This window comes from Pseudorasbora parva, chromosome 21 (assembly GCF_024679245.1).
Source record: "Pseudorasbora parva isolate DD20220531a chromosome 21, ASM2467924v1, whole genome shotgun sequence".
Lineage (NCBI taxonomy): Eukaryota > Metazoa > Chordata > Actinopteri > Cypriniformes > Gobionidae > Pseudorasbora > Pseudorasbora parva.
Genome location: NC_090192.1, coordinates 29,822,866 through 29,846,286, shown reverse-complemented (window position 1 = coordinate 29,846,286; position 23,421 = coordinate 29,822,866). Strand labels below are relative to the sequence as shown.

Sequence of the window (23,421 nt, the reverse complement as noted above, 5' to 3'; positions counted from 1 at the left end):
TCTGTATCGGCAAGTACTAAAATGAAAAGTATCGTATCGGACGCATTCTGGAAAAAGTGATATCCCTAGTCTTTTCATCACTATGTGTTGTATATGCGAGTTCATATTTCAACCTAAACAACTTCTCAAACAAGAAAACATTTTAGGGAGGGACTTTGTGCAATCTCATGTGAGTGACTGGTTGTCTGGCCCTTCAGAGAAGAGATTTTGTTGAGGTTTTGAGTGTGAGGACATGTACATTTTTAAAAGATATATAAATAATGATGAGCATGGGTAAATCATCATTTATGATAAATATTGCAATATTCCTTATAAAACAAGAATCGTCAATTTTAATTTCATGGTGAATTTAAGTTCTGCCATTATTTACTCACTCTGATGTCTTTTTTTAACAGTATGACTTTCTTTTCTCCATGGAACACAAAAGTAGTTGTCTATACAATGTAAGTGAATGGTGACCACAACTGTCAAGCCAGATTTCCAGTGAATAATAACTTTTCAGTCTGTGGCTTCAGAAGTCTAGAAATATATTACATTAAGTTGTATGGACTACTTTATGAGGCTTTTGTTGAGCCCCATCCACATTCATTGCATGGATAAGAGCAGCTTAAACATTCATCTAAACTACTACTTTTGCGATACAAAGGGGTGAAAAAGATCATATGGGTTTGGAAAGACATGAGGATGAGTACATGCTGACAGATTTTTCCTTTTAGGTCAAATGTCTTTGTAATAAAGTTGAAATAATTTAAAGGATTAAATTGCCAAAACAACATATATCACCACCACACAGTTGCAGTGCATATCTCTGGAATGAAAGGCAAAGCACTCGATTATGTCTTCCTGAGGCTTAAACGCAGCTTCCATTGAGTTGATCTCCATGGCAACACTACTAGTGCCATATTTCTTAATGGATACCATGGGCTCCACTGATTCAGACTGCAGGCACCACAGTTTCTCACCAAGGAGGAAGCATTCAGAACAGTTCCCCTTTGCAGCTATTAAACGTGTGCATGCAAACAGACTATTACCCAAACAAACCGACAAGTCAGGGGCTTAAAAACCTCATTAGAGTCTCTTTTGGTTGTAGAAAATGTATTGTAGTGTAGCACTGAATACAATGCATGACTGTAAAAATAAAAATGCATCAAAAGGAATGACAGACACCACCACAGCTATTAAACACCGTTTCTTGGTATTATATAGAGAATTCACTGCAAAAATGAATTGAAGATTGCAACCATCGTATCATAATATGGTACCATTCATTTTGTTAACTTATGAAGTCCACAATGTTTACAAATCAACTGCAACATATAGTTAAGTCAAGTTGAGATGTCACAAAGCAAACCTTCAGAAAGGTCCATCTGAGCAGGTGACCATAACAGACAATTATGTTCTAATAATAGAGCGTATAGAATTCTCGGATATTGGCTGCTCCTGCGTGATGGTGTCTATCTCTTAACAACCCCCCCATGGATTCATATAATGATTGGACTACCTATAGCCTATAGAAAATTGCTCCTCTGCATTTTTATTAGATTGCAGTGTGAATCACCAAGGATAACAGAATAATAAAAGGCAAAAAGAATAAATGTTCTAAACTTATTCCATGCTGGACAGATAACAAGACCTTCTTATATCTTAATTCTGAAATGGGAACCTTGCCAAACCAGAAATTGCCTTTCAATAGAAATAATAACAAGAATAGTAAATAATACATAATATTAAGAATAATAGAAGAGTTTATACCAAGCTTATCAGGCATGTAGTTATACTTAGTTTATACACTGAAACATCAATGTATTTCTGGGTTTGATAGCACCGTTTAACATCTGTTCATTGCTTTTATCTTTTCCCTTTTCATTTCTGCCAATTGCATGGAGTTTTGGAAGGTAAAGTATGTTAACAAAAACCACTTACTTTTTATGGGTTTCGTATCTGCCAGTGACTCCAAGACTCTGCATCAAATGAACAAAAAAATAGTATTTTAGCCATTATTTATACATTAATAATCAACATACCATTTTAAAATCTCAAAAAGTGTTGTTTAAAAATTGTGTATGCTTAGAAAATAAATCATATGTTACGTAATTACAAACTTTTCCAAACTAATACTAGACTGTATAAGCATTTCATTGCCCACAAGTCAAATAAATGCAACACGACAAAAATGCATGAAAATAAAGTGACTGAAATACTGCTCTAGAATTCCACAGAAGACAAACCAATGCGTAAAACAGATGTATAAATGTGGCCCCTCGTTGCTTACGTAAGGCGGGTTAATGATATTAACACTCTCTACTAACACAATGCCAAATAGAAATATTCTATTTTCTAATTACAGTGTAATCAATGCAGACACCAAAGCCCTTCTGTAACCAGAAAAAACCCTCTGTTACCACTTCTGTTGTCCTCACGGTTGGGAATGGCAGTCTCACTGTTGTCATAGCAACTTTCGAGAATATGTTTTGAAAATTACCTTTCTGTAGATATGCATATTCTTTCATCTGACATCTAATGCCATGTAGCACTGGTGCTGAAACCTGTCCACATCAGCTACCAATACATGAAACTCACCCAAAGTAAAGTGACTCATTAGTATTACTATAGGTGAAGAAAGCAAAATTGATTCGCACAATTATGCCTGACCTGTTACAGCGCACAGTACTTTATGTTTTTCACATGCCTTTGTTATATTATGTAATAATAAACACAGCAGGGATGTTTCTTTAGAGGAGACAAGGGAGGCAAAACATTTAGAGGATCAGCAATACAACAATAAAAACAAAACCAAAACATACAAAATACGAAAAATAGAATACTGAATAACTTACTAAAATAAAAGTCAACGTGATTGTAATGTTGTCCGTTTTATGTAATGAGCTGATAATATAAAGAAAGAACATTATGAAATTCATGTTTTCTTGTAAAAATCTCCCCAAATCTGCATAAATTGGTCAAACAGATGGAAATGAATGGACTAGTAACAAAGGCTGTGTTCAGCTTCATGTCTGCAACCATCATGACACCTGTGGATTTGTTGCCTATTAATGTAAAAAAAGGTGAAAAGGAAAGCTATTAATAACTTTTACTGCATTACTGATTTTGTACTGTGTAATTTTTGGGTCAATATAGAAGTGCCCCTATTAGTGTTCCTAATATTACCTTTTTAATGACAAATAAAGTCTCCTAAAAAAAAGAATCGATTCTGAACTGTCGAAATGAGTCAGAAGGAAGTCCATAATGCCTGCCTATGGTTTTTATTGGCTGCCCGTGAACAACTTTTAATTTAACCCACCCTCACACACTGTAGTTGTAGCTGAGAATTTGGCTTGTGTTGTTGACATGTCGAGAAAACACTGTTTTCAGCACTGCAAATCCACTTTGCAAGCATTTTAAAAAGGATGAGGACTTGCAACGGAACTCATACTGTAAAATCAATGCCATTGTTACTGTTGGTGTCACTGTGTATAAAACGCTGAGAAAGACCTGGAGCTGAAATTCAGATAAGGTAATGAGCGTTTAATATCCGACATGTGCTGTCTCACGTAGCCAGACCTTCATACAAATGGCAGAAGGTCTGGACTTTTTCACAGCTTTTATTGGCCAAGGACTGCCCCAGAGGACGTTTAACTGACATGAAAAGCAACCAATCACAGTTTGTTTTGTCTTGCGTGAAAATGTAAAGTTGATGTCCCTGCAATAACAGACCGGCGACGTGCATCTATAAATTATTCATTCAATAACTTTGCGCAAGTTTACTGCAACAATGGAGCTGTGGACCTCACATACTTTTGAAAATCCAGCATACAGTTGATCCTGGTAAGCACTCATTGTCACAGTTGTAAACTAGACTTGCATTCGTCTTCCACGAGGGAGTTTGGCGTCACAGCCTTTGTTTCCAGGCGGACCGTTAAAGAATGCAACACACACGTCTTGCAGACATCCTGGATGCGTCTGAAACCTGGAAAATGCTTCTTTCGGAGGACACATTTCAAGACATTTCAAGGTAGGAATGCATTAAGACAAGTTAAAATCTAATATTAGCTTCACGACCTTCATCTGATCGCGTTTTGAAGGCAGCATAGATGTATCCTTCGCTGCCTTTGATATCCCAGAATCCAGCGCGTTCCATTCTATGACAGCTCAGTTAGGGAAAAAAGATGCCATCTGAAATTTGTGTTTGCTGGTCAGTTTGTGTGTAAATGAACATTTTTGGCCAACATTTTCCACTTCTGATGTCATTTCTAACGAGAACTTACTAATGTAATTTGTTTAGTGCTCACCAAAGCTCTCTCTATTTTGCTGTAGATCATTAAACTGTTACACTGCCTCAGAAGTCTTTCCAAAATCCGTTCTGTGAAGTGCTTTCACGCACAAACGCCGACTTGCAAGTCATTGTCTGATCAGGCAGCGAAGCAACAAGTCAGCTGAGGCAGCCACTGTAGAATTCAACCAGATGACGACTTTAAAACTCCTGAAGTGTTTCCAGAAAAGTGTGCCATGTGCATCAAATGTTCAGCCAATGGTCCATGGGAGCCAACGCCACGTCTGAGCCTGAAACTAGTAAGCGGTAGACCAATCACAACAGTCTGGGCCATCTGACCTATCAGAGCAGAGTAGGCTCTCGGAAAGGAACGGTTTCTTTGAATGAACCACTTTTTTGAACAATGAGGTGATGTGCAATGTATTTTATGAGCAAATGAGAAGTGTTTTTGACCTTGGGTATATTGGGTGGGTATAAACATGTTGTAGGAGTCCTCTTTAAAATAGAATAATGGGGCACTTTAAAAAGACTCGTAGAATTATTTTGATGTCAATAGGTTTTAAAATAAATAGTATGCAAACAAAATCATAGAAAAGTTTAACTATTGGTTGCTTGTGGAAAGTGTAAGGTAAAGAGTGTTCTAAAAAACAAAAGTAAAAAATTAAATGGAAGATGAATACTCTCAAACAAAGAAAGGAGACTGCTTCCTCATATCAAAAGTCCTTCACACAGTTCTTAAATTTGAATCCAAAACAAGAATGCAAGGCAATCAGCCTTTAAATAGCTGAAAAAAAGAAATTAGCAATTATACAATTATTATCTGGAGATCTGGAGATCTGGAGAGGCTGAGAGCAATACCTGAAATGATGTGCTTTTGCCCCTGGATGTTAAAAATACACCTTCAATCAATATCTGCACAAAAATAACTTGACTATATATAATATTGATATAAAGAGAAAATTACACTTGCTACACTGTCCAGACAGCTCTTAGGTTTAAAATCGACAAAAGACTCAGCAGCCTTGAAACTGAAGTAAAAAAAAAAACATATTTCCACATACTGAAAGAACATATCTTACAGTATATGATGTGACTCACTTGTGATATTCAAAACAAGCTAAATCAATTTCCATTGAGGATGACACATTTGACACAGTGTGTGGTACACAATGTTCTATTCCAAACCCAGCAGCGTCTGTGACTGAAGTCATACTTCCTAAGAAAGCTCACAGTGTGAAGAGTCATGACTATACCCCAAAAGGGGCTGTGTGTCCCACATGAACATGGCTTAGCTGCTCACATAGTCTTGATGAGATCTGCTGGAGATAAATGACAATGATCATTAAGAGTGTAATTGTGTGAAACAAACTGACATCCAATTCCCAAACAATTCCATATCAAATAACTTTTTCTGGCAGCATAGATGTTTAACCTCTTCTTCTTAAACAACATTATATCACATCATGCTCAAATTAAAAACAGACATCATCATAAATGGTTAGTTCACCCAAAAGTTAACATTTTGCTGTAGACACACAAGACTATTTTAATGATGTCTTTACTAGGCTGCAACGTCATTGAAAGGATCTGGGCCTTGAAAGTTGCAATAACGTTGCAGCCTATGTGTGGAAACCTCTCGTATTTCATCAAAAATATCTTCATTTGTGATCTGAAGATGTATGAAGGTCTTAATGGTTTGGAACGACATAGGGTGATTAATAATTAATGACACAATTTTCATTTTTGGGTCAGCTAAAACTTTAAAGTTTGAGAGGTTTTAAATCATAATATTTAAATGAAGCCTTCCATGCACATTAGCTCAGGCTGATAATAAATTGCATTTTAGTGTGATTTGAGCAAAAGAAGCTAAACTTATATAATTTGTGTCAGATTTGATTGACATTAATTATAACATTTATAATATTCATTTAGCTTGATGTACTAAAACTACAGCTGAAATAAAATTATAAAAAAAAAAAATATATATATATATATATATATATATATATATATATATATATATATATATATATATATATATATATATATATATATATATATATATATATATATATATATATATATTGACAAAAACTAAACAAAAATACAAAGCTCTGTCATGAAACTCTAGATGGTGCAGGCTGATAGGAACCTAACTCCCATCTGCTTGCAATCACATGATCCCTAAAAGGTACAGATGATTGGTTCCTGCTCTATCAGTAGCCAATGAGCTTGCTGCTTAACCTTCAAATACTTGGTCAGCATTTGCTGTAGAAGATGCAGCACACCTTTAGAAACCCGCACCTTCCCCAGCTCCACCTGTATAAATTTTCAATGGGTAATTCATGTATGCTTTATTCAACAGCAGCAGTAGTGCTAGGCGGTATTAAAGTGGAGAATTCAAAAACACGGCGCATGAGAGCGGTTTCTGCGAGGAGCACCACTCATCACGTGGATCATAGATCAGATTCAGACCGGAGTAAGTGCATTTAAGTTTGTTTATGGACATATTTCATGTACTCTATAGTGCTCTAAACATCAACCAGCACTGTGTATGCTCACATATTTAATCATGCCTTCCTAAAATGAAATATTTGTGCAAATAAGGACAGTGATACAGTCGTACGTCTGATCATGAACGCAATGGCATTATGAAGGATTATTATAATACACAGTAAAAAATGATGTAAAATTGTCATGTGTTGTTTGTTCAAATATCTGAAAATATCCTTAGACCTTTTAAATGTTCTTCTGCATTTCTCCCTCGTTTGGCAGTTGTTGTTTCTATCAAGGTGCCCTCAACTCAGTTTTCTTCTCTCCGTGGTCATATTTGAATATTCATGTGTCTGTAATGAGTGTGTTGCAGGTCTGTGTTTTATTGGTTGTTGTCTCCCCACAGCATCATTTTGTGGAGCTTTGTAAACCTGTATAAACTCTAGTGTGGAATTTTTCTACAACACACGGGTTAACACACGGTCAGGCATGGGGAAAAAATACCGTCAAATACCGCAAAACCGGCATCATTTTGAAAAATACCGTGATATAAATTCTTACTGCCCATCACTTAGCAGCGGCATGTCTTAATTGCTCACAGCAGCGTGTTGTGTATGTATTGGCAATAGCAAGTCCTATACTTGCTCTGAAACAGACCCAACAGCAGCAACAGCAGCCACAGTAATAACCAACAGCAGCATCATAGCAGATCTATTCAGATATTCCGACCAAAAATATCAAAATTGTCATATCCATTACTATGCCAAACTGCAAGTCGTCATGACAGGACACGTCATTTAAAATATAAATATAAAAGGGGAATTCAAAATGTTAATATTAGTATCTCAATGATGATGATATAACAGACATAAATTAAAAGTGACAAAGTAGCAAATACGAGAACTATAATCACAATACTGTAAAATATAAAATTGCAAATGAGAGATCTAAAGTATGATTATGATATGACTTTGGAAAGCAAAGTTGCAATTACAAGAAATAAAAGCAATTACTTCGAGTGAGTGCTTGTATTGTCTTGCAAATTTCTTGCGCTCCACAGAAAAACTTTGCATTAGCTCGCAAAATGTTTGCGTTCCCCTGAGGATCTGTGTTCACTTACACACCTTTTGAGATCTTTGAGAGTGTTCTTGCGGGAAGCAGACGTTTTTAGGAGGGGTTGCAAAGGATTTGCGAGGGGAACGCAAAGTTTCTTGGGGGAATGCAACACTTTTGTGAAAGAATACAAGAGCATAGAAATATTTTTTTCCTTTCCGTCTAATATTTTTCCCATCACCGTGTCCATTTAGGGGCTCTGTAGCCTTGCCATAAAGGGCCTTTAGTCAAACTCAGCAGTCACCAAGGCCATGTTTCTGACTTGAACAACCAGATCAAACAAAATCCAGCAAAAATGACAGCAATCTTGAACTGTGTGAAAATGTGTACATGGCAAAATGTCTGAGAGCAGCAAATGCCAGCGGACCGGCGCTTTGAGCTTAGCGGCTTTGAGATTTCTAATCGAGAGAATTGCTATCGACAGCTTGTTGATTTTGGTGAAATGTCACACTCAGGAACTATCGGGAACGAGACATAGGGCTGCCCCTGTCTGCGCCTGTTTTTTTAATGTCAGTGGACCTTCTGGGCTAATACAACAGTCCAAGGGTGACAGCTGTCAATCTGTGTGAGTAGAATGAGCCTGGAAAGGCTTTAATTGCTTTAAAAAATGAACAGAGACCAAGACAATGCACTGCTGCTGTGTTTCTGTCTAATGCAAAACAGACATTGAAGGAACACTGCTCTAATAAAAGTTTGTTCATCTTACATCGTGTCCTAACTAAACGCCACAATATCTTTTCCATGACAGGAACTGTATTTTAGAAATGGTTTCTATTTCTGCTGGTATTGATTATGTGCTTTATTTCATGTTAAAAGAGATGTGAGTTTGAATATTATTGTAACTTTTATACTGAAATTAACAATGGATAATTCACCTCAGATTAGGGCTGTGCGATATTGAAGAAAAATGTGATATGCAATACCTTGTTAAATAATGTGATATTCGATATGCGATACGATATTGCAATTAGTGTGCAAAATATATTTAAATTATATATTTTTAAAAATTAAAACTGAGAAATGACACCATTTTAGTTTCACATTCTTTCTGGGAAAAGAAAGCATTACTACAACTTTTAAAAGTGACCAGTAGTGTTTTAGCAAAAATGAATAAAACATTTTTTTTTTTTTTATGTTATGTAATTATGTTTAATTTATGTTTGTGTGTGTATTTAGTGAACTGAAGGAATCATGCTTTCAAAAGGGCGGCTTGTACGCATGTTGCGGTGTGTGTGTCAGACAGCAAGGAGTTGTTTTTCGCAAGTTATTACGTATAATAACATTAAGCAAATCACATAAGTATGGCCAGTCTGTTCTCTGCTATTTGTCAATCTAAAACGTACACTTTTTCACAATGTTGAAGTAGCATAAAAATCATTTAGATATTGCATGCCGTTGCGATATGCATATCGCGACATGTACATTTGCGATATTTAAATCATTTCAATATATTGCGCAGCCCTACCTCAGATCTTGAAAATAAACTAAAGAAACAAGACGTTCAAACTGTAAATTCAATGTGAACAAACAACTGTCAAGTGTTAACAGGTCTCTGAAGATTGAACAAAACTTCAAAAGCACTAACGGCATAAACAGCACAGACAGAGTTCATTCATTCATATCATGTGTAAAAGTTCAAATGACACCTCTGCACATTTATTCATGAGGTATCAGCAATAAACCAGGAGTCTAAAAGCTCGTACTTAAACTGACACCTCCACTATCCTGGCACACAGCAGAAAAACGGGTCGCAGCTGTGTATATACGGTGGACAGATAAATGCTGGAAGCAAACACTCTCACATTAGAATCTCACACACTGACAGACAGGAAACGGAAGCATTCACCAGCCCAAAATATCTGCTTGGATGGACACACATCTGGTCTTGTGAGCTTACAAGTGAAGACTCTGAGATAGATGGCTTTTACCATTTCCCTTCATAAACATGTCAAATAAAAAGCACAGCAATTCTCCTTTTCACAATACCGAACAAGCATTGCCTCTAAATCTCTCCACTGGTGCATCCTAGTTCATTTTCACATGAGCAGTGAGAACAATTTTAGCTAGTGATGGAAACTCTTCTTCTCAAGCTACAAGATACTAAAGCTACAGTAAAATATACACTTTTGAAATAGTTTAAACTACAAGCTAATATTGAATGTATGAATATCAACTATATCTCACTTAAGGCGACAACATTAAACATTGGCAGATACATTTAAAACAGTAAATACAGACCCACTTTATATTAGGTGGCCTGAACTACAATGCACTTATTGTAGTTAAAACACGTTTTTACATTGTACGTATATTTTTACATTCTTACATGTAATTACATTTATAATTAATTTCTGCAACTCAATTTATAATTACACTGCTGACTGCCTTACATCTAACCCTACCTTAAACTGACCCATACCACCACACCTGTTCCTAACTTTACCCAGATCCCATCTCAAAAACAGCAAAAGTGTTTTGCAATTCAATATGAAAACAATAAGGACATTGTACTTGTTTTTTGATGTAAGTACATAGTAGTTAAGTACACCTAATATAATGTTAGGCCATAAATACAACTTTTTATATAAGCAAATTAGGATATAGACTCAACTAAAGGATTATAAGGAACACCTGTTCAATTTCTCATTAATGCAATTATCTAATCAACCAATCACATGGCAGTTGCTTTAATGCATTTAGGGGTGTGGTCCTGGTCAAGACAATCTCCTTAACTGCAAACTGAATGTCAGAATGGGAAAGAAATGGGATTTAAGGAATTTTGAGCGTGGCATGGTTGTTGGTGCCAGACGGCCCGGTCTAAGTATTTCACAATCTGATCAGTTACTGGGATTTTCACGCATAACCATTTCTAGGGTTTACAAAGAATGGTATTAAAAGGGAAAAACATTATGCGGCAGTCCTGTGGGCGAAAGAGCCTTGTTGATGCTAGAGGTCAGAGGAGAATGGGCCGACTGATTCAAGCTGATAGAAGAGCAACTTTGACTGAAATAAGCAATCGTTACAACCGAGGTATGTAGCAAGTTGCAACACCCACAACCTTGAGGCGTATGGGCTACAACAGCAGAAGACCCCAGCGGGAACCACTCATCTCCACTACAAATAGGAAAAAGAGGCTACAATTTGCATGAGCTCACCAAAATTGGACAGTTGAAGACTGGAAAAATGTTGCTTGGTCTGATGAGTCTCAAATTCTGTTGAGACATTCAAATGGTAGAGTCAGAATTTGACGTAAACAGAATGAGAACATGGATCCATCATGATGTGTTACCACTGTGCAGGCTGGGGGTGGTGGTGTAATGGTGTGGGGGATGTTTTCTTAGCACACTTTAGGCCCCTTAGTGCCAATTGGGCATCGTTTAATTGCCACAGCCTACCTGAGCATTGTTTCTGAGCATGTCCATCCCTTTATGACACCCAGGTCCCCCTCCTCTGATGGCTACTTCCAGCAGGGTAATGCACAATGTCACAAAGCTCGAATCATTTCAAATTGGTTTCTTGAACATGACACTGAGTTCACTGTACTAAAATTTCCCCCACAGTCACAAGATCTCAACCCAATCGAGCATCTTTGGGATGTGGTGGAACGGGAGCTTTGTGCTGTCGATGTGCATCCCAAAAATCTCCATCAACTGCAAGATGCTATCCTATCAATATGGGCCAACATTTCTAAAGAATGCTTTCAGCACCTTTTTGAATCAAGGCCACGTAGAATTAAGGCAGTTGTAAAGGCGAAAGGGGGTCAAACACAGTATTAGTACACTTTATATATTATATATTATATATATATATATATATATATATATATATATATATATATATATATATATATATATATATATATACACACATATACATACATGTATATATTGTCTACCATTCAAAAGTTTTGGGTCAGTAAAATTTTATATTATTTTGTTTCTAAAAAAAAAGAAATCGATCAAAAATTAGAGTAAAAACATTTATAATGTTACAAAAGATTTCTATTTCAAATAAGTGCTGTTCTTTTGAACATCCTATTCATCAAAGAATAACAAATAAAAAAAGCGTTTATGTTTTAAAAAGACGCTCAATTACATGAACAGTTCTTAAGGATCGATTCACTAAAATAAATCAGACTTTTTATAATATGAGAGAGAAACATTGAGGATTGCACATTTGATTACTACCTAAGTTCACAATGTGACATAAACAAATTGCTATTTATAGGAAATTGAATCTTGTTACTGAAAAGTACACTATTATTAATGTCACCACAGTCAAATCTATTTGTCCCCAAACAAATCATGAACCAGCCAACAGGAAATGCAAGGCTGTTGGATTATATAGGATGTATCGCTTGTGTTGTAGCATTCCTCATTTGCAAGTCAATTTGGATAAAAGCATCTGATACATGAATAAATATAAATGTTTTCCGTGACACATTTAAAAAAAAAAACTCAATACAGATCAAGGAACCTGCATGGTGTTTGGTAGCATGCTAATTGGACAAATTAGTTAGCATGAGCGCAGCTACAGTATAATTGCAGCCCATGAGGAAGCTGTAGGTGTGTGACCTCAAATTACTGTAATCAATAATTCACTTTGACAAATTTATATACGGCTCAATCAAAATGAATAGTAAGCAGGAGGGCATTTAAATGCTAATTGCTTTGCAGCCAGAGGATAATTATTGACGCCTGGTTTATCTAATCTTCCCTCTGAACTGCTCACAGAGTCTTCTGCTTCTTGACCCTGCTCATGCGAGCTTAAGGGATCATACTCGGCTGAAACCGAAGTCTGTTTTCACCTCTGGACGTAATGAATGAAGTGAATAGCTTGAACTGAACTCAAATAACCTCTTTCTGTAGATTAGGTTAGGCAAGCTCAGAGCTGACAGCCAAGACAGTCAAGGGCTTCTAGAACTTCTCACTTCACTGTGCTAATTTGAACAAGGCCTTTATTTTTCTATTTGTCAGTAGAGTAAACTGTAGCATGGTTGTTAAACCTCTCTCAGGCCCAATTAGGGGAGCAATGCTAGCATTCATAGCCCTGATCTCGCTTCTGGTCTGGGAGGAAGAGGGGGCTGTGGTGATGCCCCTGGCAGCCCAGTCCTGGCAGCTTGCAGCCCTTGTGGCAGCAATATTAAGTGACTGCTGAAATTCATGGCCTGCGCAACCATTTTATATGTCTAGGTGTCAACCGGCTTTCATATGGTGCCGGCGTTCAGCAACACATTAGCAAATTGTGCCGTTTCATTATTCATTAGGGTGCTGTGGTGCGGGAACGCACCAACCTGGTTTGCAAAACGTGGGTTCCCTTTATGACGATTACTGGCAATTCTTGAGTTATCAGGTTGAAGCTTCAATAATTGAAGCATGCTTTGCAACAAGCTGTTATGCAAGTGTGAAAACACTTTTAAAGTGATGATATAGGCTAGAAAAAGATTGGTAACCTCTTAATGGCTAACATATCAATTCACCGATTGAATTCGGGTGCTTTCACACTTGGTTCGGTTACCTGGACTGAACCAGAGTTCGATTGCTCCCCCTGCCCCCGCTGGAATGTGTTCATATTATATTATTTGGGTCCGTACTGGGGTTTGTTTGCATCATCGAAGCAGCAGCTGTTAACCTGGTAACGATAGCGAGCATGAAGGTGGCGAAATGCATGGCGCCTTACTTTTATATTTTTGTTTTTGAACTGTTGGTTTTGTTACTAAAGCTTCAGTACGTAATGACACTTAGCTTGCGTCTATTTGCCGCGAATGTAGCGTTACTGCAAATGCTCTAAAGAACGCTGAAGACAAGCAGAAAGTACTAATAGCCGGGGCTCAAACTATATGCAGCTCTATATGCAGACCACCTGGTTAGTGCTCGGTTGCAGGACAGCAGATGTGATTTTGAGAGACAATTTGGGACGCGTGTGTAAAATATCAATTTAGTACTGTTATACTACTGTATGTAAATTTGATTTACATCATTTGGAATGCCTATTTGCCATCATGTTGGATGATAACGTTTAAATAGTCAATAAGCTTTGATAATTGTGACTGGCCTGTGACTGGCACTCACTGTGCTCAGGTTTGAGTTATACAATGTAATTTACTCTACTGGACTGATTCAGTCTACTGAATATAATGAACACACAGTCATCCTCAGCAGAAAAATCCCTCTCTATGAATGCGTTGGTTAGTTGTTGTTTTTTCGGTTTAGCTACAACATGATGGCTGTCGGCTGCGCAAAAGTGTTTTGAAAAAATTATATTTATTGTTGTGGTATTGCAATTTCAGGGAAGAAATAAATTAGATAGAAAAAGAATTAGAAAAACAGATTCATAATTGAAAATGCAAAACTCTTGAGATCACATTGAAAATTTATTTTATCATGTAAATCTGCAAATAAAAGTTATATAGTTTTAATAATCAATGACAAAAAGTAAAAAAAAAATATCATATTTAAGATTCTGCACTATTTCTAGACCACTAATAATGTGACCAGATGTTCTCTCTTCACAAGACGCTCTTTGGATCATTTTCAAATCATGCTGGATTAAATTATCATCAAGTTTTACCAACACTTGTGGAGCTCAGGCGCAATTTTGAGTGTATAAATTTAAGTGGAAATGAATTTAGTATTAAACTAGAAAGTGATGCATAATAAAAGCCTTTTCACTGATCATTTTGGATTTTACATAGCTTATATACTTTATGGTAACTGATGAACTACATTCATAATTTATGAAAGACCATCAAATGCACAGCTTAAAATTCTCCTCTCCATAACTTAGTAAGATAGCCTGACATTTACTTTTCCCTCTTAATGTGCTGCTAAATTGATTCCACCCACACAAACAAGAAATCAGAGATTCAAACTAGGCTGCTGCACATTATTATGACGTTTGGGTACAACACAGCTTTGAAATTGTTCTGCAACGTCTTCTACCCACGCTCATCACCTTGGGCTAGACAGACGGCTTCAGCGTGGCAAGGAGAGGGCAAGCTTGCCCCCTTATGGTCTCTTAATGAAGTAAACGTTCATATAGGGCACTCTAAAATCTGCAGAAAGCAAGTCTGTCGAACTAGACTGCACCCCATCCAAATGAAAAGAAAATAGCCCTCCCCCGTTAGACAGCAAGCAAGTTCTCTTCTTGGCGGTGCTTGACTAAGTGGACTCTGTAATGAGTCTGGCCGCCTGATTAGAGTGATAGACATGCAGGAATCCAGCAGGCGCTGCCAGAGACCGCCACAACCAGGAGGAGGGGAGTGGAGGGGAGAGAGGACAGAACGTCTGAGAGAAGTCTGGAGGTAAACATCCCAGAAAAGTCCTAGTAGGAATGTAGACATTTTGCTGGGCTGGAGCACAGGAACTAGAGGCACTAGAAGGAGGGGTTGGAAGGTGGTGAGTTATAGCGTACAATCTATTGACCTTGAAGAGGTTGGAAATGTAAAATAAACTCTGCAGGAGATGCTCCATACTATCCTTTTGCATGCTTGAAGGAGATGAATGTTCCCCAGGACAGGCTATGCTATTATCAATCAGGACCGATTGAAATCCATAACGCAATCATGTGTAGATGCCCGTGGAGATGCTATAGCATAAATGAAGGTTCAAGTGGTCGTTCACTTACAATTATAGCAGGTCAATCTATCAAAGATGTTCTTTTGTCTAAAGATTTTGAGTAAATTACCCACTGACGCCAAAAGCATTAACACATGAGATTTCTGATGAAACAATTCCTGGCAGCCAGTTGTTGGAATGATTGCTTTTATGAGCTTCTGGAACTTCTATCACATTACATTGTACACTTTGAGCACCTTTACCCTCAGACCAGCACTAACCAAGCACCATGGTAACGTGTTTAACCAAGGGCAATAAATTGCTGCATCGGTTTGTAGCACCCAACCTATCCATTGTCAGATTTTTCTCTGCAATACACAGCAGGGTTCAAAAGAGTCTGAGATCAGATTGGAAATCTAGGATTCTAAATATTATTTAAAGGTGCCCTAAAAGGAGTTGAAACAATATGTTAAATTGTTCTCTGATATCTTCATAGAGGGCATGTGGTTTATTTAAGGGAAAAAATTGTCCAGATACAGTTTTACAGGTCCATTTACAACCTACGAGTCATGAATATTAATGTTGAGCTCTGCTCTGATTGGCTTATTTCAGCAGCTCACAGCACACAGCAGTTCATTTTTCTGCAAAGCGGCTCGTGAGTCCTGACCGTCCTGACAGAACACAGACCAACTGAATGACACATTTTAAGCAGAACATCTCAAATGGAAATAGCTAAAATGCAGCTTACTTGTTTATTGGTGTTTTCAGATCATCTGCGCGCGAGAGTTCGCGTGCATATGGTTGGCAGATTGCACATATTTAGGCAAAACAGCAGATAGTATACGTGTTCTTTTCACAGAAAAGCTCTGATTGGGGGATTTAAATTACTGAAATCTGGCAACCGCACGCACGAACGCTCTTCTTTCCCTCTGATAAAACCAAAACCAGTATACTATCTGGTGCTTTGATTATACATGGTACTTGGAGTTTTCTATTGTTACTGTACTTGCATCTTGCGTTATCTAGATGTGGCGAGGTGAACGAGCGAGAGACATGGGAGGAGTGAGCGAGACCGGGGACGTGATTGCGAAAGAGCGTCACCTGCAAGCAACACCAGTCTAAAGTCCTCTCATGAGGGAGTTTGGAGGCATTTAAAGACGAGCGACACCAGTCAAGGACGAGAGAGGACCAGGCCTGGATTTTATGTTATGTTTTGTTTACGTTTTGTTGTGTGTGTGCGGGCAGTCATCCGGGTGGGCAGTGAGGAGCTGCCCACGTTACTTTCCTTTTATTTATTTATTTAATAAAAGTTGTTGAATGTTCGCCAGTTCCCGCCTCCTTCCTTCCCATCTACAAACCCCGTTACATTGGTGCCAAAGCCCGGGAGGAGGGAGGGACATGCTGTCGAAGAGCCCTCGCTGCTGAGGGGGATCGCGGTGCTGAGGAGTTCGGGCAGCATGGATGGAGAAGGACCACGAGTGGCTGCCCGTGGCAATGGTGTGGAGTAAGTGAAGACCGGTGGGACGGAGAGCTCGCTACCGTGCCCCTGGGTCGAGGTGGGGTGGCGGCCGTCCTGGAGGGAGTGGAGGAGTTGCCGGCGTTCACCGTGGGCCAGAGATCATTTATATATTATATAACACATGGCCTGGAAGATCAGTCGATATAAGCGCGAACCGCTTCCCTTCAAATGTCAAGTCCAGACAGACAACAGCACAGATTAAGAACGGAATATTATGAGATTAATCGTTCTGCAGGGCTTTGCGAACAATGGCCTATACGTGTCTGAGTCCAGTGTGCTAAAGGTATGTTAAAGACACGTACACATAAGCAAAATGATCTATAACAATGCAATACTTTTACAAATAAAAACACGTTTTACTCACATTAGTGTGTTGCACCATTCCTGTCGGATCCAAATCCAGCATCGACCGGAGATTTGTTTACAAACGATTCCGCAGTGAAATGAAGTGAACATGTCTTCCCCACGTGAGCTGGAACTTCATTAAAAAATAAAAGTTCACCCACACATTCCTAATATTAGGATCCGAAGGAAGCTTATGCAGCGGGTGTGTTCTTCCTCAACCAGGAATAGCACAATATCTTGCTATCTTCCTCAGCATGTTTATTGTTGATAAACCAGCTAGCACATCGAGCCGATCAGCTCCATGAGTCAGTGGGCGGGGCTACTGGATTAGACGTGCTGTAGAGGTGGTGTTTCGTCGTGCAATTACGTAAGTATTAAAGGGGGGGTGAAATGCTGTTTCATGCATACTGAGCTTTTTACACTGTTAAAGACTTGGATTCCCATCCTAAACATAGACAAAGTTTCAAAAACTAATGTTGGACGTTTGATGGAGTATTTCTGTGTCAAAAATACTCCTTCCGGTTTCTCACAAGTTTCGGCGAGTTTTTTTCGAGTATGGGTCTATTTGACGTTAATAAGAGCGGAAGGTCCTTGTATGGGCCGTACGGGCTCTTCTCCCGGTAGGGTGCGCGCGCGCGTGACTAGAGCACGCTGCAAACAGTCTCTCAGCTGCAGATCCAGTCGTCCGTGAACGGCGCCGCGCTCCACTTTATTCCTATGGGTGACGTCGAGCGACTTCAACTCTTCAGCACAGCATTCCGGGAAGGCAGCGCTGCATTTGAACCAATTTGAACGCAGAAATGACGGGAAGCTTCACAACATCGTTTCAGTTGCGTCTCAAAATGGATTTACACGCCACTGCTGTCACAGGACTTTACCAAATCATACCAAAGAAGTGTGTTTCTGACGGAGCGGTCCCAGCGATAAAGCTTCCACGGTGAGTTAACTTAAACTGCTTCAAATGTCTCTGCTATTGGCTACCGTCGCATGAGTAAACATCAGTAAACGACACGATCGCGTGCTTCGTCATTCAAATGCGCTAACGGTTACTCCATTGTTGTTCTCTGTATAACGTTACAGTATTCTGACGTGCAAAACCGTTTTGCTTGCTACTTCTAAGGTCTAGTCGCATACAATAGTCCATAAACCGAATCATGTCCTCATACTCTGCGAGTAAACACACAGAAATGTGGAGAGGCCATTAAATACAGTAACTTACATACCACAGAGACGGACGTCCTGATGTTGCCGTTTCTCCTGTTCAATTTATTTCCCTCAGATTTGATTGTGGATCATTATCTGTATTAGCTGAGATAGATGGGTTTCTCCACGCTTGAGGACGTCACCGCTCGTCATTCTTTAGCTCCGCCCACACGATACGCCTCCAGGCGCTCGGTTTTTTCCGGAAAGACTCGGTACAGCCTATATTTCTTTTATAAATATGATAAAACTAAAGACTTTTCGGAGATATGAAGGATGCAATACTACTCTATAGGTACTCAGGATTGACATGAGATTGACTGAAACTGAGTGTTTCACCCCCCCTTTAAGCACAAGACCAATTTCTGGGCCTGGTGTCTATAAAAGCTTTTCTTTGACTAACAAGGAAGTTTTCAGCTCTGAAAATTAGAGGATATTCTTATATTACCATGACATTTTGTATATCAAAGGCTCAAGGGAAAGTTGAGTTCTCAATTCATCACTCCTTTAATGATCCCAGCGATTGCAGGATCATTAAAGCAGTTGGCGTTATGTTGAGAATCACTTATTTTTCCGTGGTGTTTTTCATGCACGAAATTTACATAAGAAGTAGAAGGCAATGGTATTTGAGACTCACAGTGTATGATGTTCATGTACTGAACTCTTATCATTTCACTATGGCAAGGTTAATTACATTTTTCATTCTGGGGGACCTTAAAACGTACTAAACAGATTGTTTTTAGGATTTTCAAGAATTTAAAACAAAGAAATGTTTATGAAAAATTCATTTGAAATATTATTCTGCATTATTACTAGGTCAATAAGAAAATAAGCTGATAGATTTATGTATGGATGGATGGATGGATGGCTGTATTGATGGATGGATGGATGGATGGATGGATGGATGGATGGATGGATGGATGGATGGATGGATGGATGGATGGATGGATGGATGGATGGATGGATGGATGGATGGATGGCTTTTGGAACCCAATGAAAATTCATAGTGAAAGTCACAAAATTATTGTTGCGACTATTGTTGCAGGCGCTTATTGGTTTCAGTTTGCTGGATATCTAATATTCTCATTAACTGATTCATATTGTTGTTTTTCTTATGGAATCGGTACCAATTTTATTAGTTGATTTGTACTTTCTTAGTACGTCAGAATATCACGCCTTGCACAATAACACAGGCATAGAAACAAATCTCCTAGCCTCCTGAATGTTATGGCCATCAGCGCTAAAGAGTGATTGACATAACCTGGCAACATAATTGCACAAAAAGTGCAGCAGACGTCCTTCCAGACTCGCTTTCAGGTACATTTCGATTTTAAAGGCTTTACTATTCACCATAACAAAGGAGCTCTCCACTGACATTTTCCATGCAGTCATGCCTGAGCTGTGAGCAGGGAAAAATTCTGGAATATCTGTGTAACTGTGTTTTCTCCTGCCATAGGGCTATAAAGTTTGACAACTCATCCAGAAGCATTCTGGGAATGAAAAAACGGAACTTAGGTTGTGGACTGGACACTTTCTTTCTTTCTTTCTTTCTTTCTTTCTTTCTTTCTTTCTTTCTTTCTTTCTTTCTTAATATCCACATCACTTCTCAGAAATCCTTCTTTTTGAAAATGGCCCAAGAATTCGCACTGCTTTATCATGTCATGCAAGGTGTAAAAAACCAGGGTGACACAAAAATTCTGCCCATGGTTTGAAAATAGAACAAACTCACTCTTAACTATCTCACAACTCTCTCATATTTTTGGTCACAGAGCAATTTCGTGGAACAATTGTTAAGAAATTATAGGAGAGCTAGGAATGTATAAATATTAAAGTTTAAGCTAAACTAGTAGGAAATCATCTCCAGCTGGACTGTCAATTTCCACTCAATCTTTATAACATATGCAGATTATCAGTGGGCCTTGATCCCTATTATGTTGTTAGCCAGGGTGGAGGGACCTAAAGGATGAGTGCACACAAAACAAAAAAATGCTATAATTATTTACTCAACCTCATGCCGTTCCAAAACCACAAAGACAAACAGAGATTTTTTTGATAAATCTTCACATAACTCTTTCCATAAGGATTCTAGGTTTCTATTGAAAAATCAAAAAAGACGATTAAAGTGGCCCTATTATGGTTTTTCGAATATTCCCTTTCATGCAGTGTGCAATATAGCTGTTTTTGAATGTAAACGTTCTGCAAAGTTGTAAAGTTGAAAGTGCACACTAAATAAATGTATTGTCTCCCAAAATAAAGAATTGACTCTGAAACACCTAAACAAGTCATTTCTTATTTGAATCCTACTGTGTTACGGTTCTTTGTCAAAAACATTTGCATAATGCACGTGGTGTATGTTGTCCACCCGTGAACTTCTTCCCACAAACACGTAATTTTACTGATGATTACTTCTCAAATCTCTGAGATCAACGCAGGATTAGGCAAAAAATACATATAATACATTTCGCAAAAATTATATGGTAAAATCATTGTCATCGTTGTTGTCTTTATAGTGTGTAGAATCGCTGAGCTTTAGAAAGCCTCCGGACGGAGCTGAAATATAGTTATGGTAACTGTATATATTTATTACTATATATATTAAACTTAAAATATTATAATAGGGGCATTTTAATGTACTTTATGGTTAAAAGGAAGTAGTAACATAGAGCATCTTACAGTATATGGGTGATGTCTGTCACTCATGGTACAGCAGCGAAGTTCCTTAATTATTACGCAGGAATGAGTGTTAGCAATATCGGTCTAGAAAATCACAATTTCTCATTTTCCGTTGGTCTTAGTACACAATGTAACAACAGAAGAGTCCAATTTTAAATAGGAAAAATATTGAAAGTATTTTGTCATTTTTGTCTAATTTGATTCAATGATGTATGCTAAGCTATGCTAAAAGTGCTACTGCCAGATACAGAGATCAGCTGAATGGATCCAAAATGGTAAAACTCAACCGTTATCTCTAAGGGACTTGGAAAATAAGCCTATTTTCAAAACAAATTGGAGTGTTTCTTTCAGAACTAGTTTTACCAATTAGCAGATACCCAACGGGGGTATAATAAGTCTTTCTTTCCCAATTCTAATTTGACCAATCTACCATTTTAGGGGCAGTCTTGATGATAAAGTTTAGATGACTAACTTTTAAGACTAGTCAAAACTTTTATGCAAGCAAGAACTTATATATTACAATATATTACATTAATGTAAAAAAATGAACCAATATACAATACACTATTTATCAAACACAGAACACTGTTCCCAGCACTTTTTCCCCAAATGCTTTAAATTTTTAATGTGTTCCCTGACAAAATCTAAACCATTGTGAATACCAAGCTCAAATATATAAAGCTCATCTTGAAACAAATTATATAAACTGCAGTGCGCACAAGATGATATCAGTGGTAGGCCAACATTTGTTTAATGACATCTCCTGAGATCTAAATGAACTAATTAAAGAAGAAATGCAAGCCAAACTAACCACACTAGAAAATAATCACAATCAATTTTCTTTTTGAGATCAGACCAATTACTGGACGCCTGCATTCCACTAAACAACACACAAACAAGCAAGGAAAATCTCTGCATGTTATGCAACTCAAAGATTCTCCAAGAAACCAAGGTGTCAACACAATTGCATCTTACATACTACACTTTTAAAACGTTACGTAATCTGACTTTAAACCAAAAAGAATACAACTTCATTCATTCATTGCTGTGGGAACGATATAGTGACTGTAGCAGAATGAAACCTGAACTGACGGTTGTCTGTGTGTGTCACGTATCCAACTGAACCATATCAAGTTCCTTCAACTGGTCCCTAATGACAGATTCCTGTGGTGTTCTGGCTACCACAGCTAGACATTATTTTCACATCATGAGCTCGCATATACTCATACCATCTGCTTTGATGTGTTCACAGCATTTCCACACACCATATTGATATTCAACATTGTTGACAAGCAAAGGGGTCTGATACCTCACAATATTTATACAGTGTTATTGTTTAATTGCATTATAAAATCTAAATAAAAAAAATGCTCATGATATTTCCTTTCTGTTCATCAGCATACTATCAGCATACTAATTATCAGCATACTAATTATCAGCATACTAATTTCTGGATAATTTCTGTTTTGCAACCGAACAATGTTGGGGAGTGATTGACTAAGTTGCTGCAAAATGTATCTTTTTACTAGAGCGACATCTACTTTTTCCAAAAAGTATTGATGTTTTGTGACAAAACAATACATTGTTAATTTTTTATATTCCGTCTAAATTGTTACAAATAGACCATTTGCGTGTTTGCAAACAGCAATGATGTGTTTTGTGGGCGGAGCATACATTCACTGCAAAAAATGCTTTTCTTACTTAGTATTTGTCTTGTTTCTAGTCAAAATTTCAAAAAATTACATTAAGAAACATTATAATTACAATTACAAATTATGGTCTTGTTTTGGGGAAAAATAACTCAACATTTTATTTGTATTTGTTTTGCTTAAAATGAGCAAAATAATCTGCCAGTGGGGTAAGATTATTTTTCTCACCCCACTGGCAGATTATTTTGTTATTTTTTCCCCAAAACAAGATAATTACTTAAGCTTGTCTAGTAAATACTATTTTTTTTTTTTTAGGTGTTTGGACTATAAACAACAATTGATATAAACTCACAATTGTCTGATATAATAGTATAATATTATATAAATATCACCAAACTTATCAAAATCCGAAATGGGAAATATAAACCTGCAAGTGTGAGAAAAAAAGTCAGAATTGTGAGATAAAATATTATAGGTTTAAAGGGTTACTTCAGCGATTAGCATATGGCTTTGTATCAGTAGAAACCCCGGAGTACATTCGAATGATTGTGCTCCCCCTCCCTCATAGCCCCCTGAGACAATAGTTTGAGGAAAAATTCCTCC

At 37.7% G+C, this 23,421-nt stretch overlaps 1 protein-coding gene across 3 annotated transcripts in view; it reads right to left on the bottom strand.

Moving 5' to 3' along the window:
• Positions 1–23,421, bottom strand: part of ankfn1a (ankyrin repeat and fibronectin type III domain containing 1a) — a 97,599-nt gene that overhangs the window by 53,523 nt on the left and 20,655 nt on the right. For all 3 annotated transcript variants that reach the window (XM_067430135.1, XM_067430134.1, XM_067430136.1), the window contains one exon: positions 1,924–1,961. In XM_067430135.1, the coding sequence (XP_067286236.1) occupies positions 1,924–1,961 (38 nt within the window). The remainder of the gene's footprint in view (positions 1–1,923; positions 1,962–23,421) is intronic.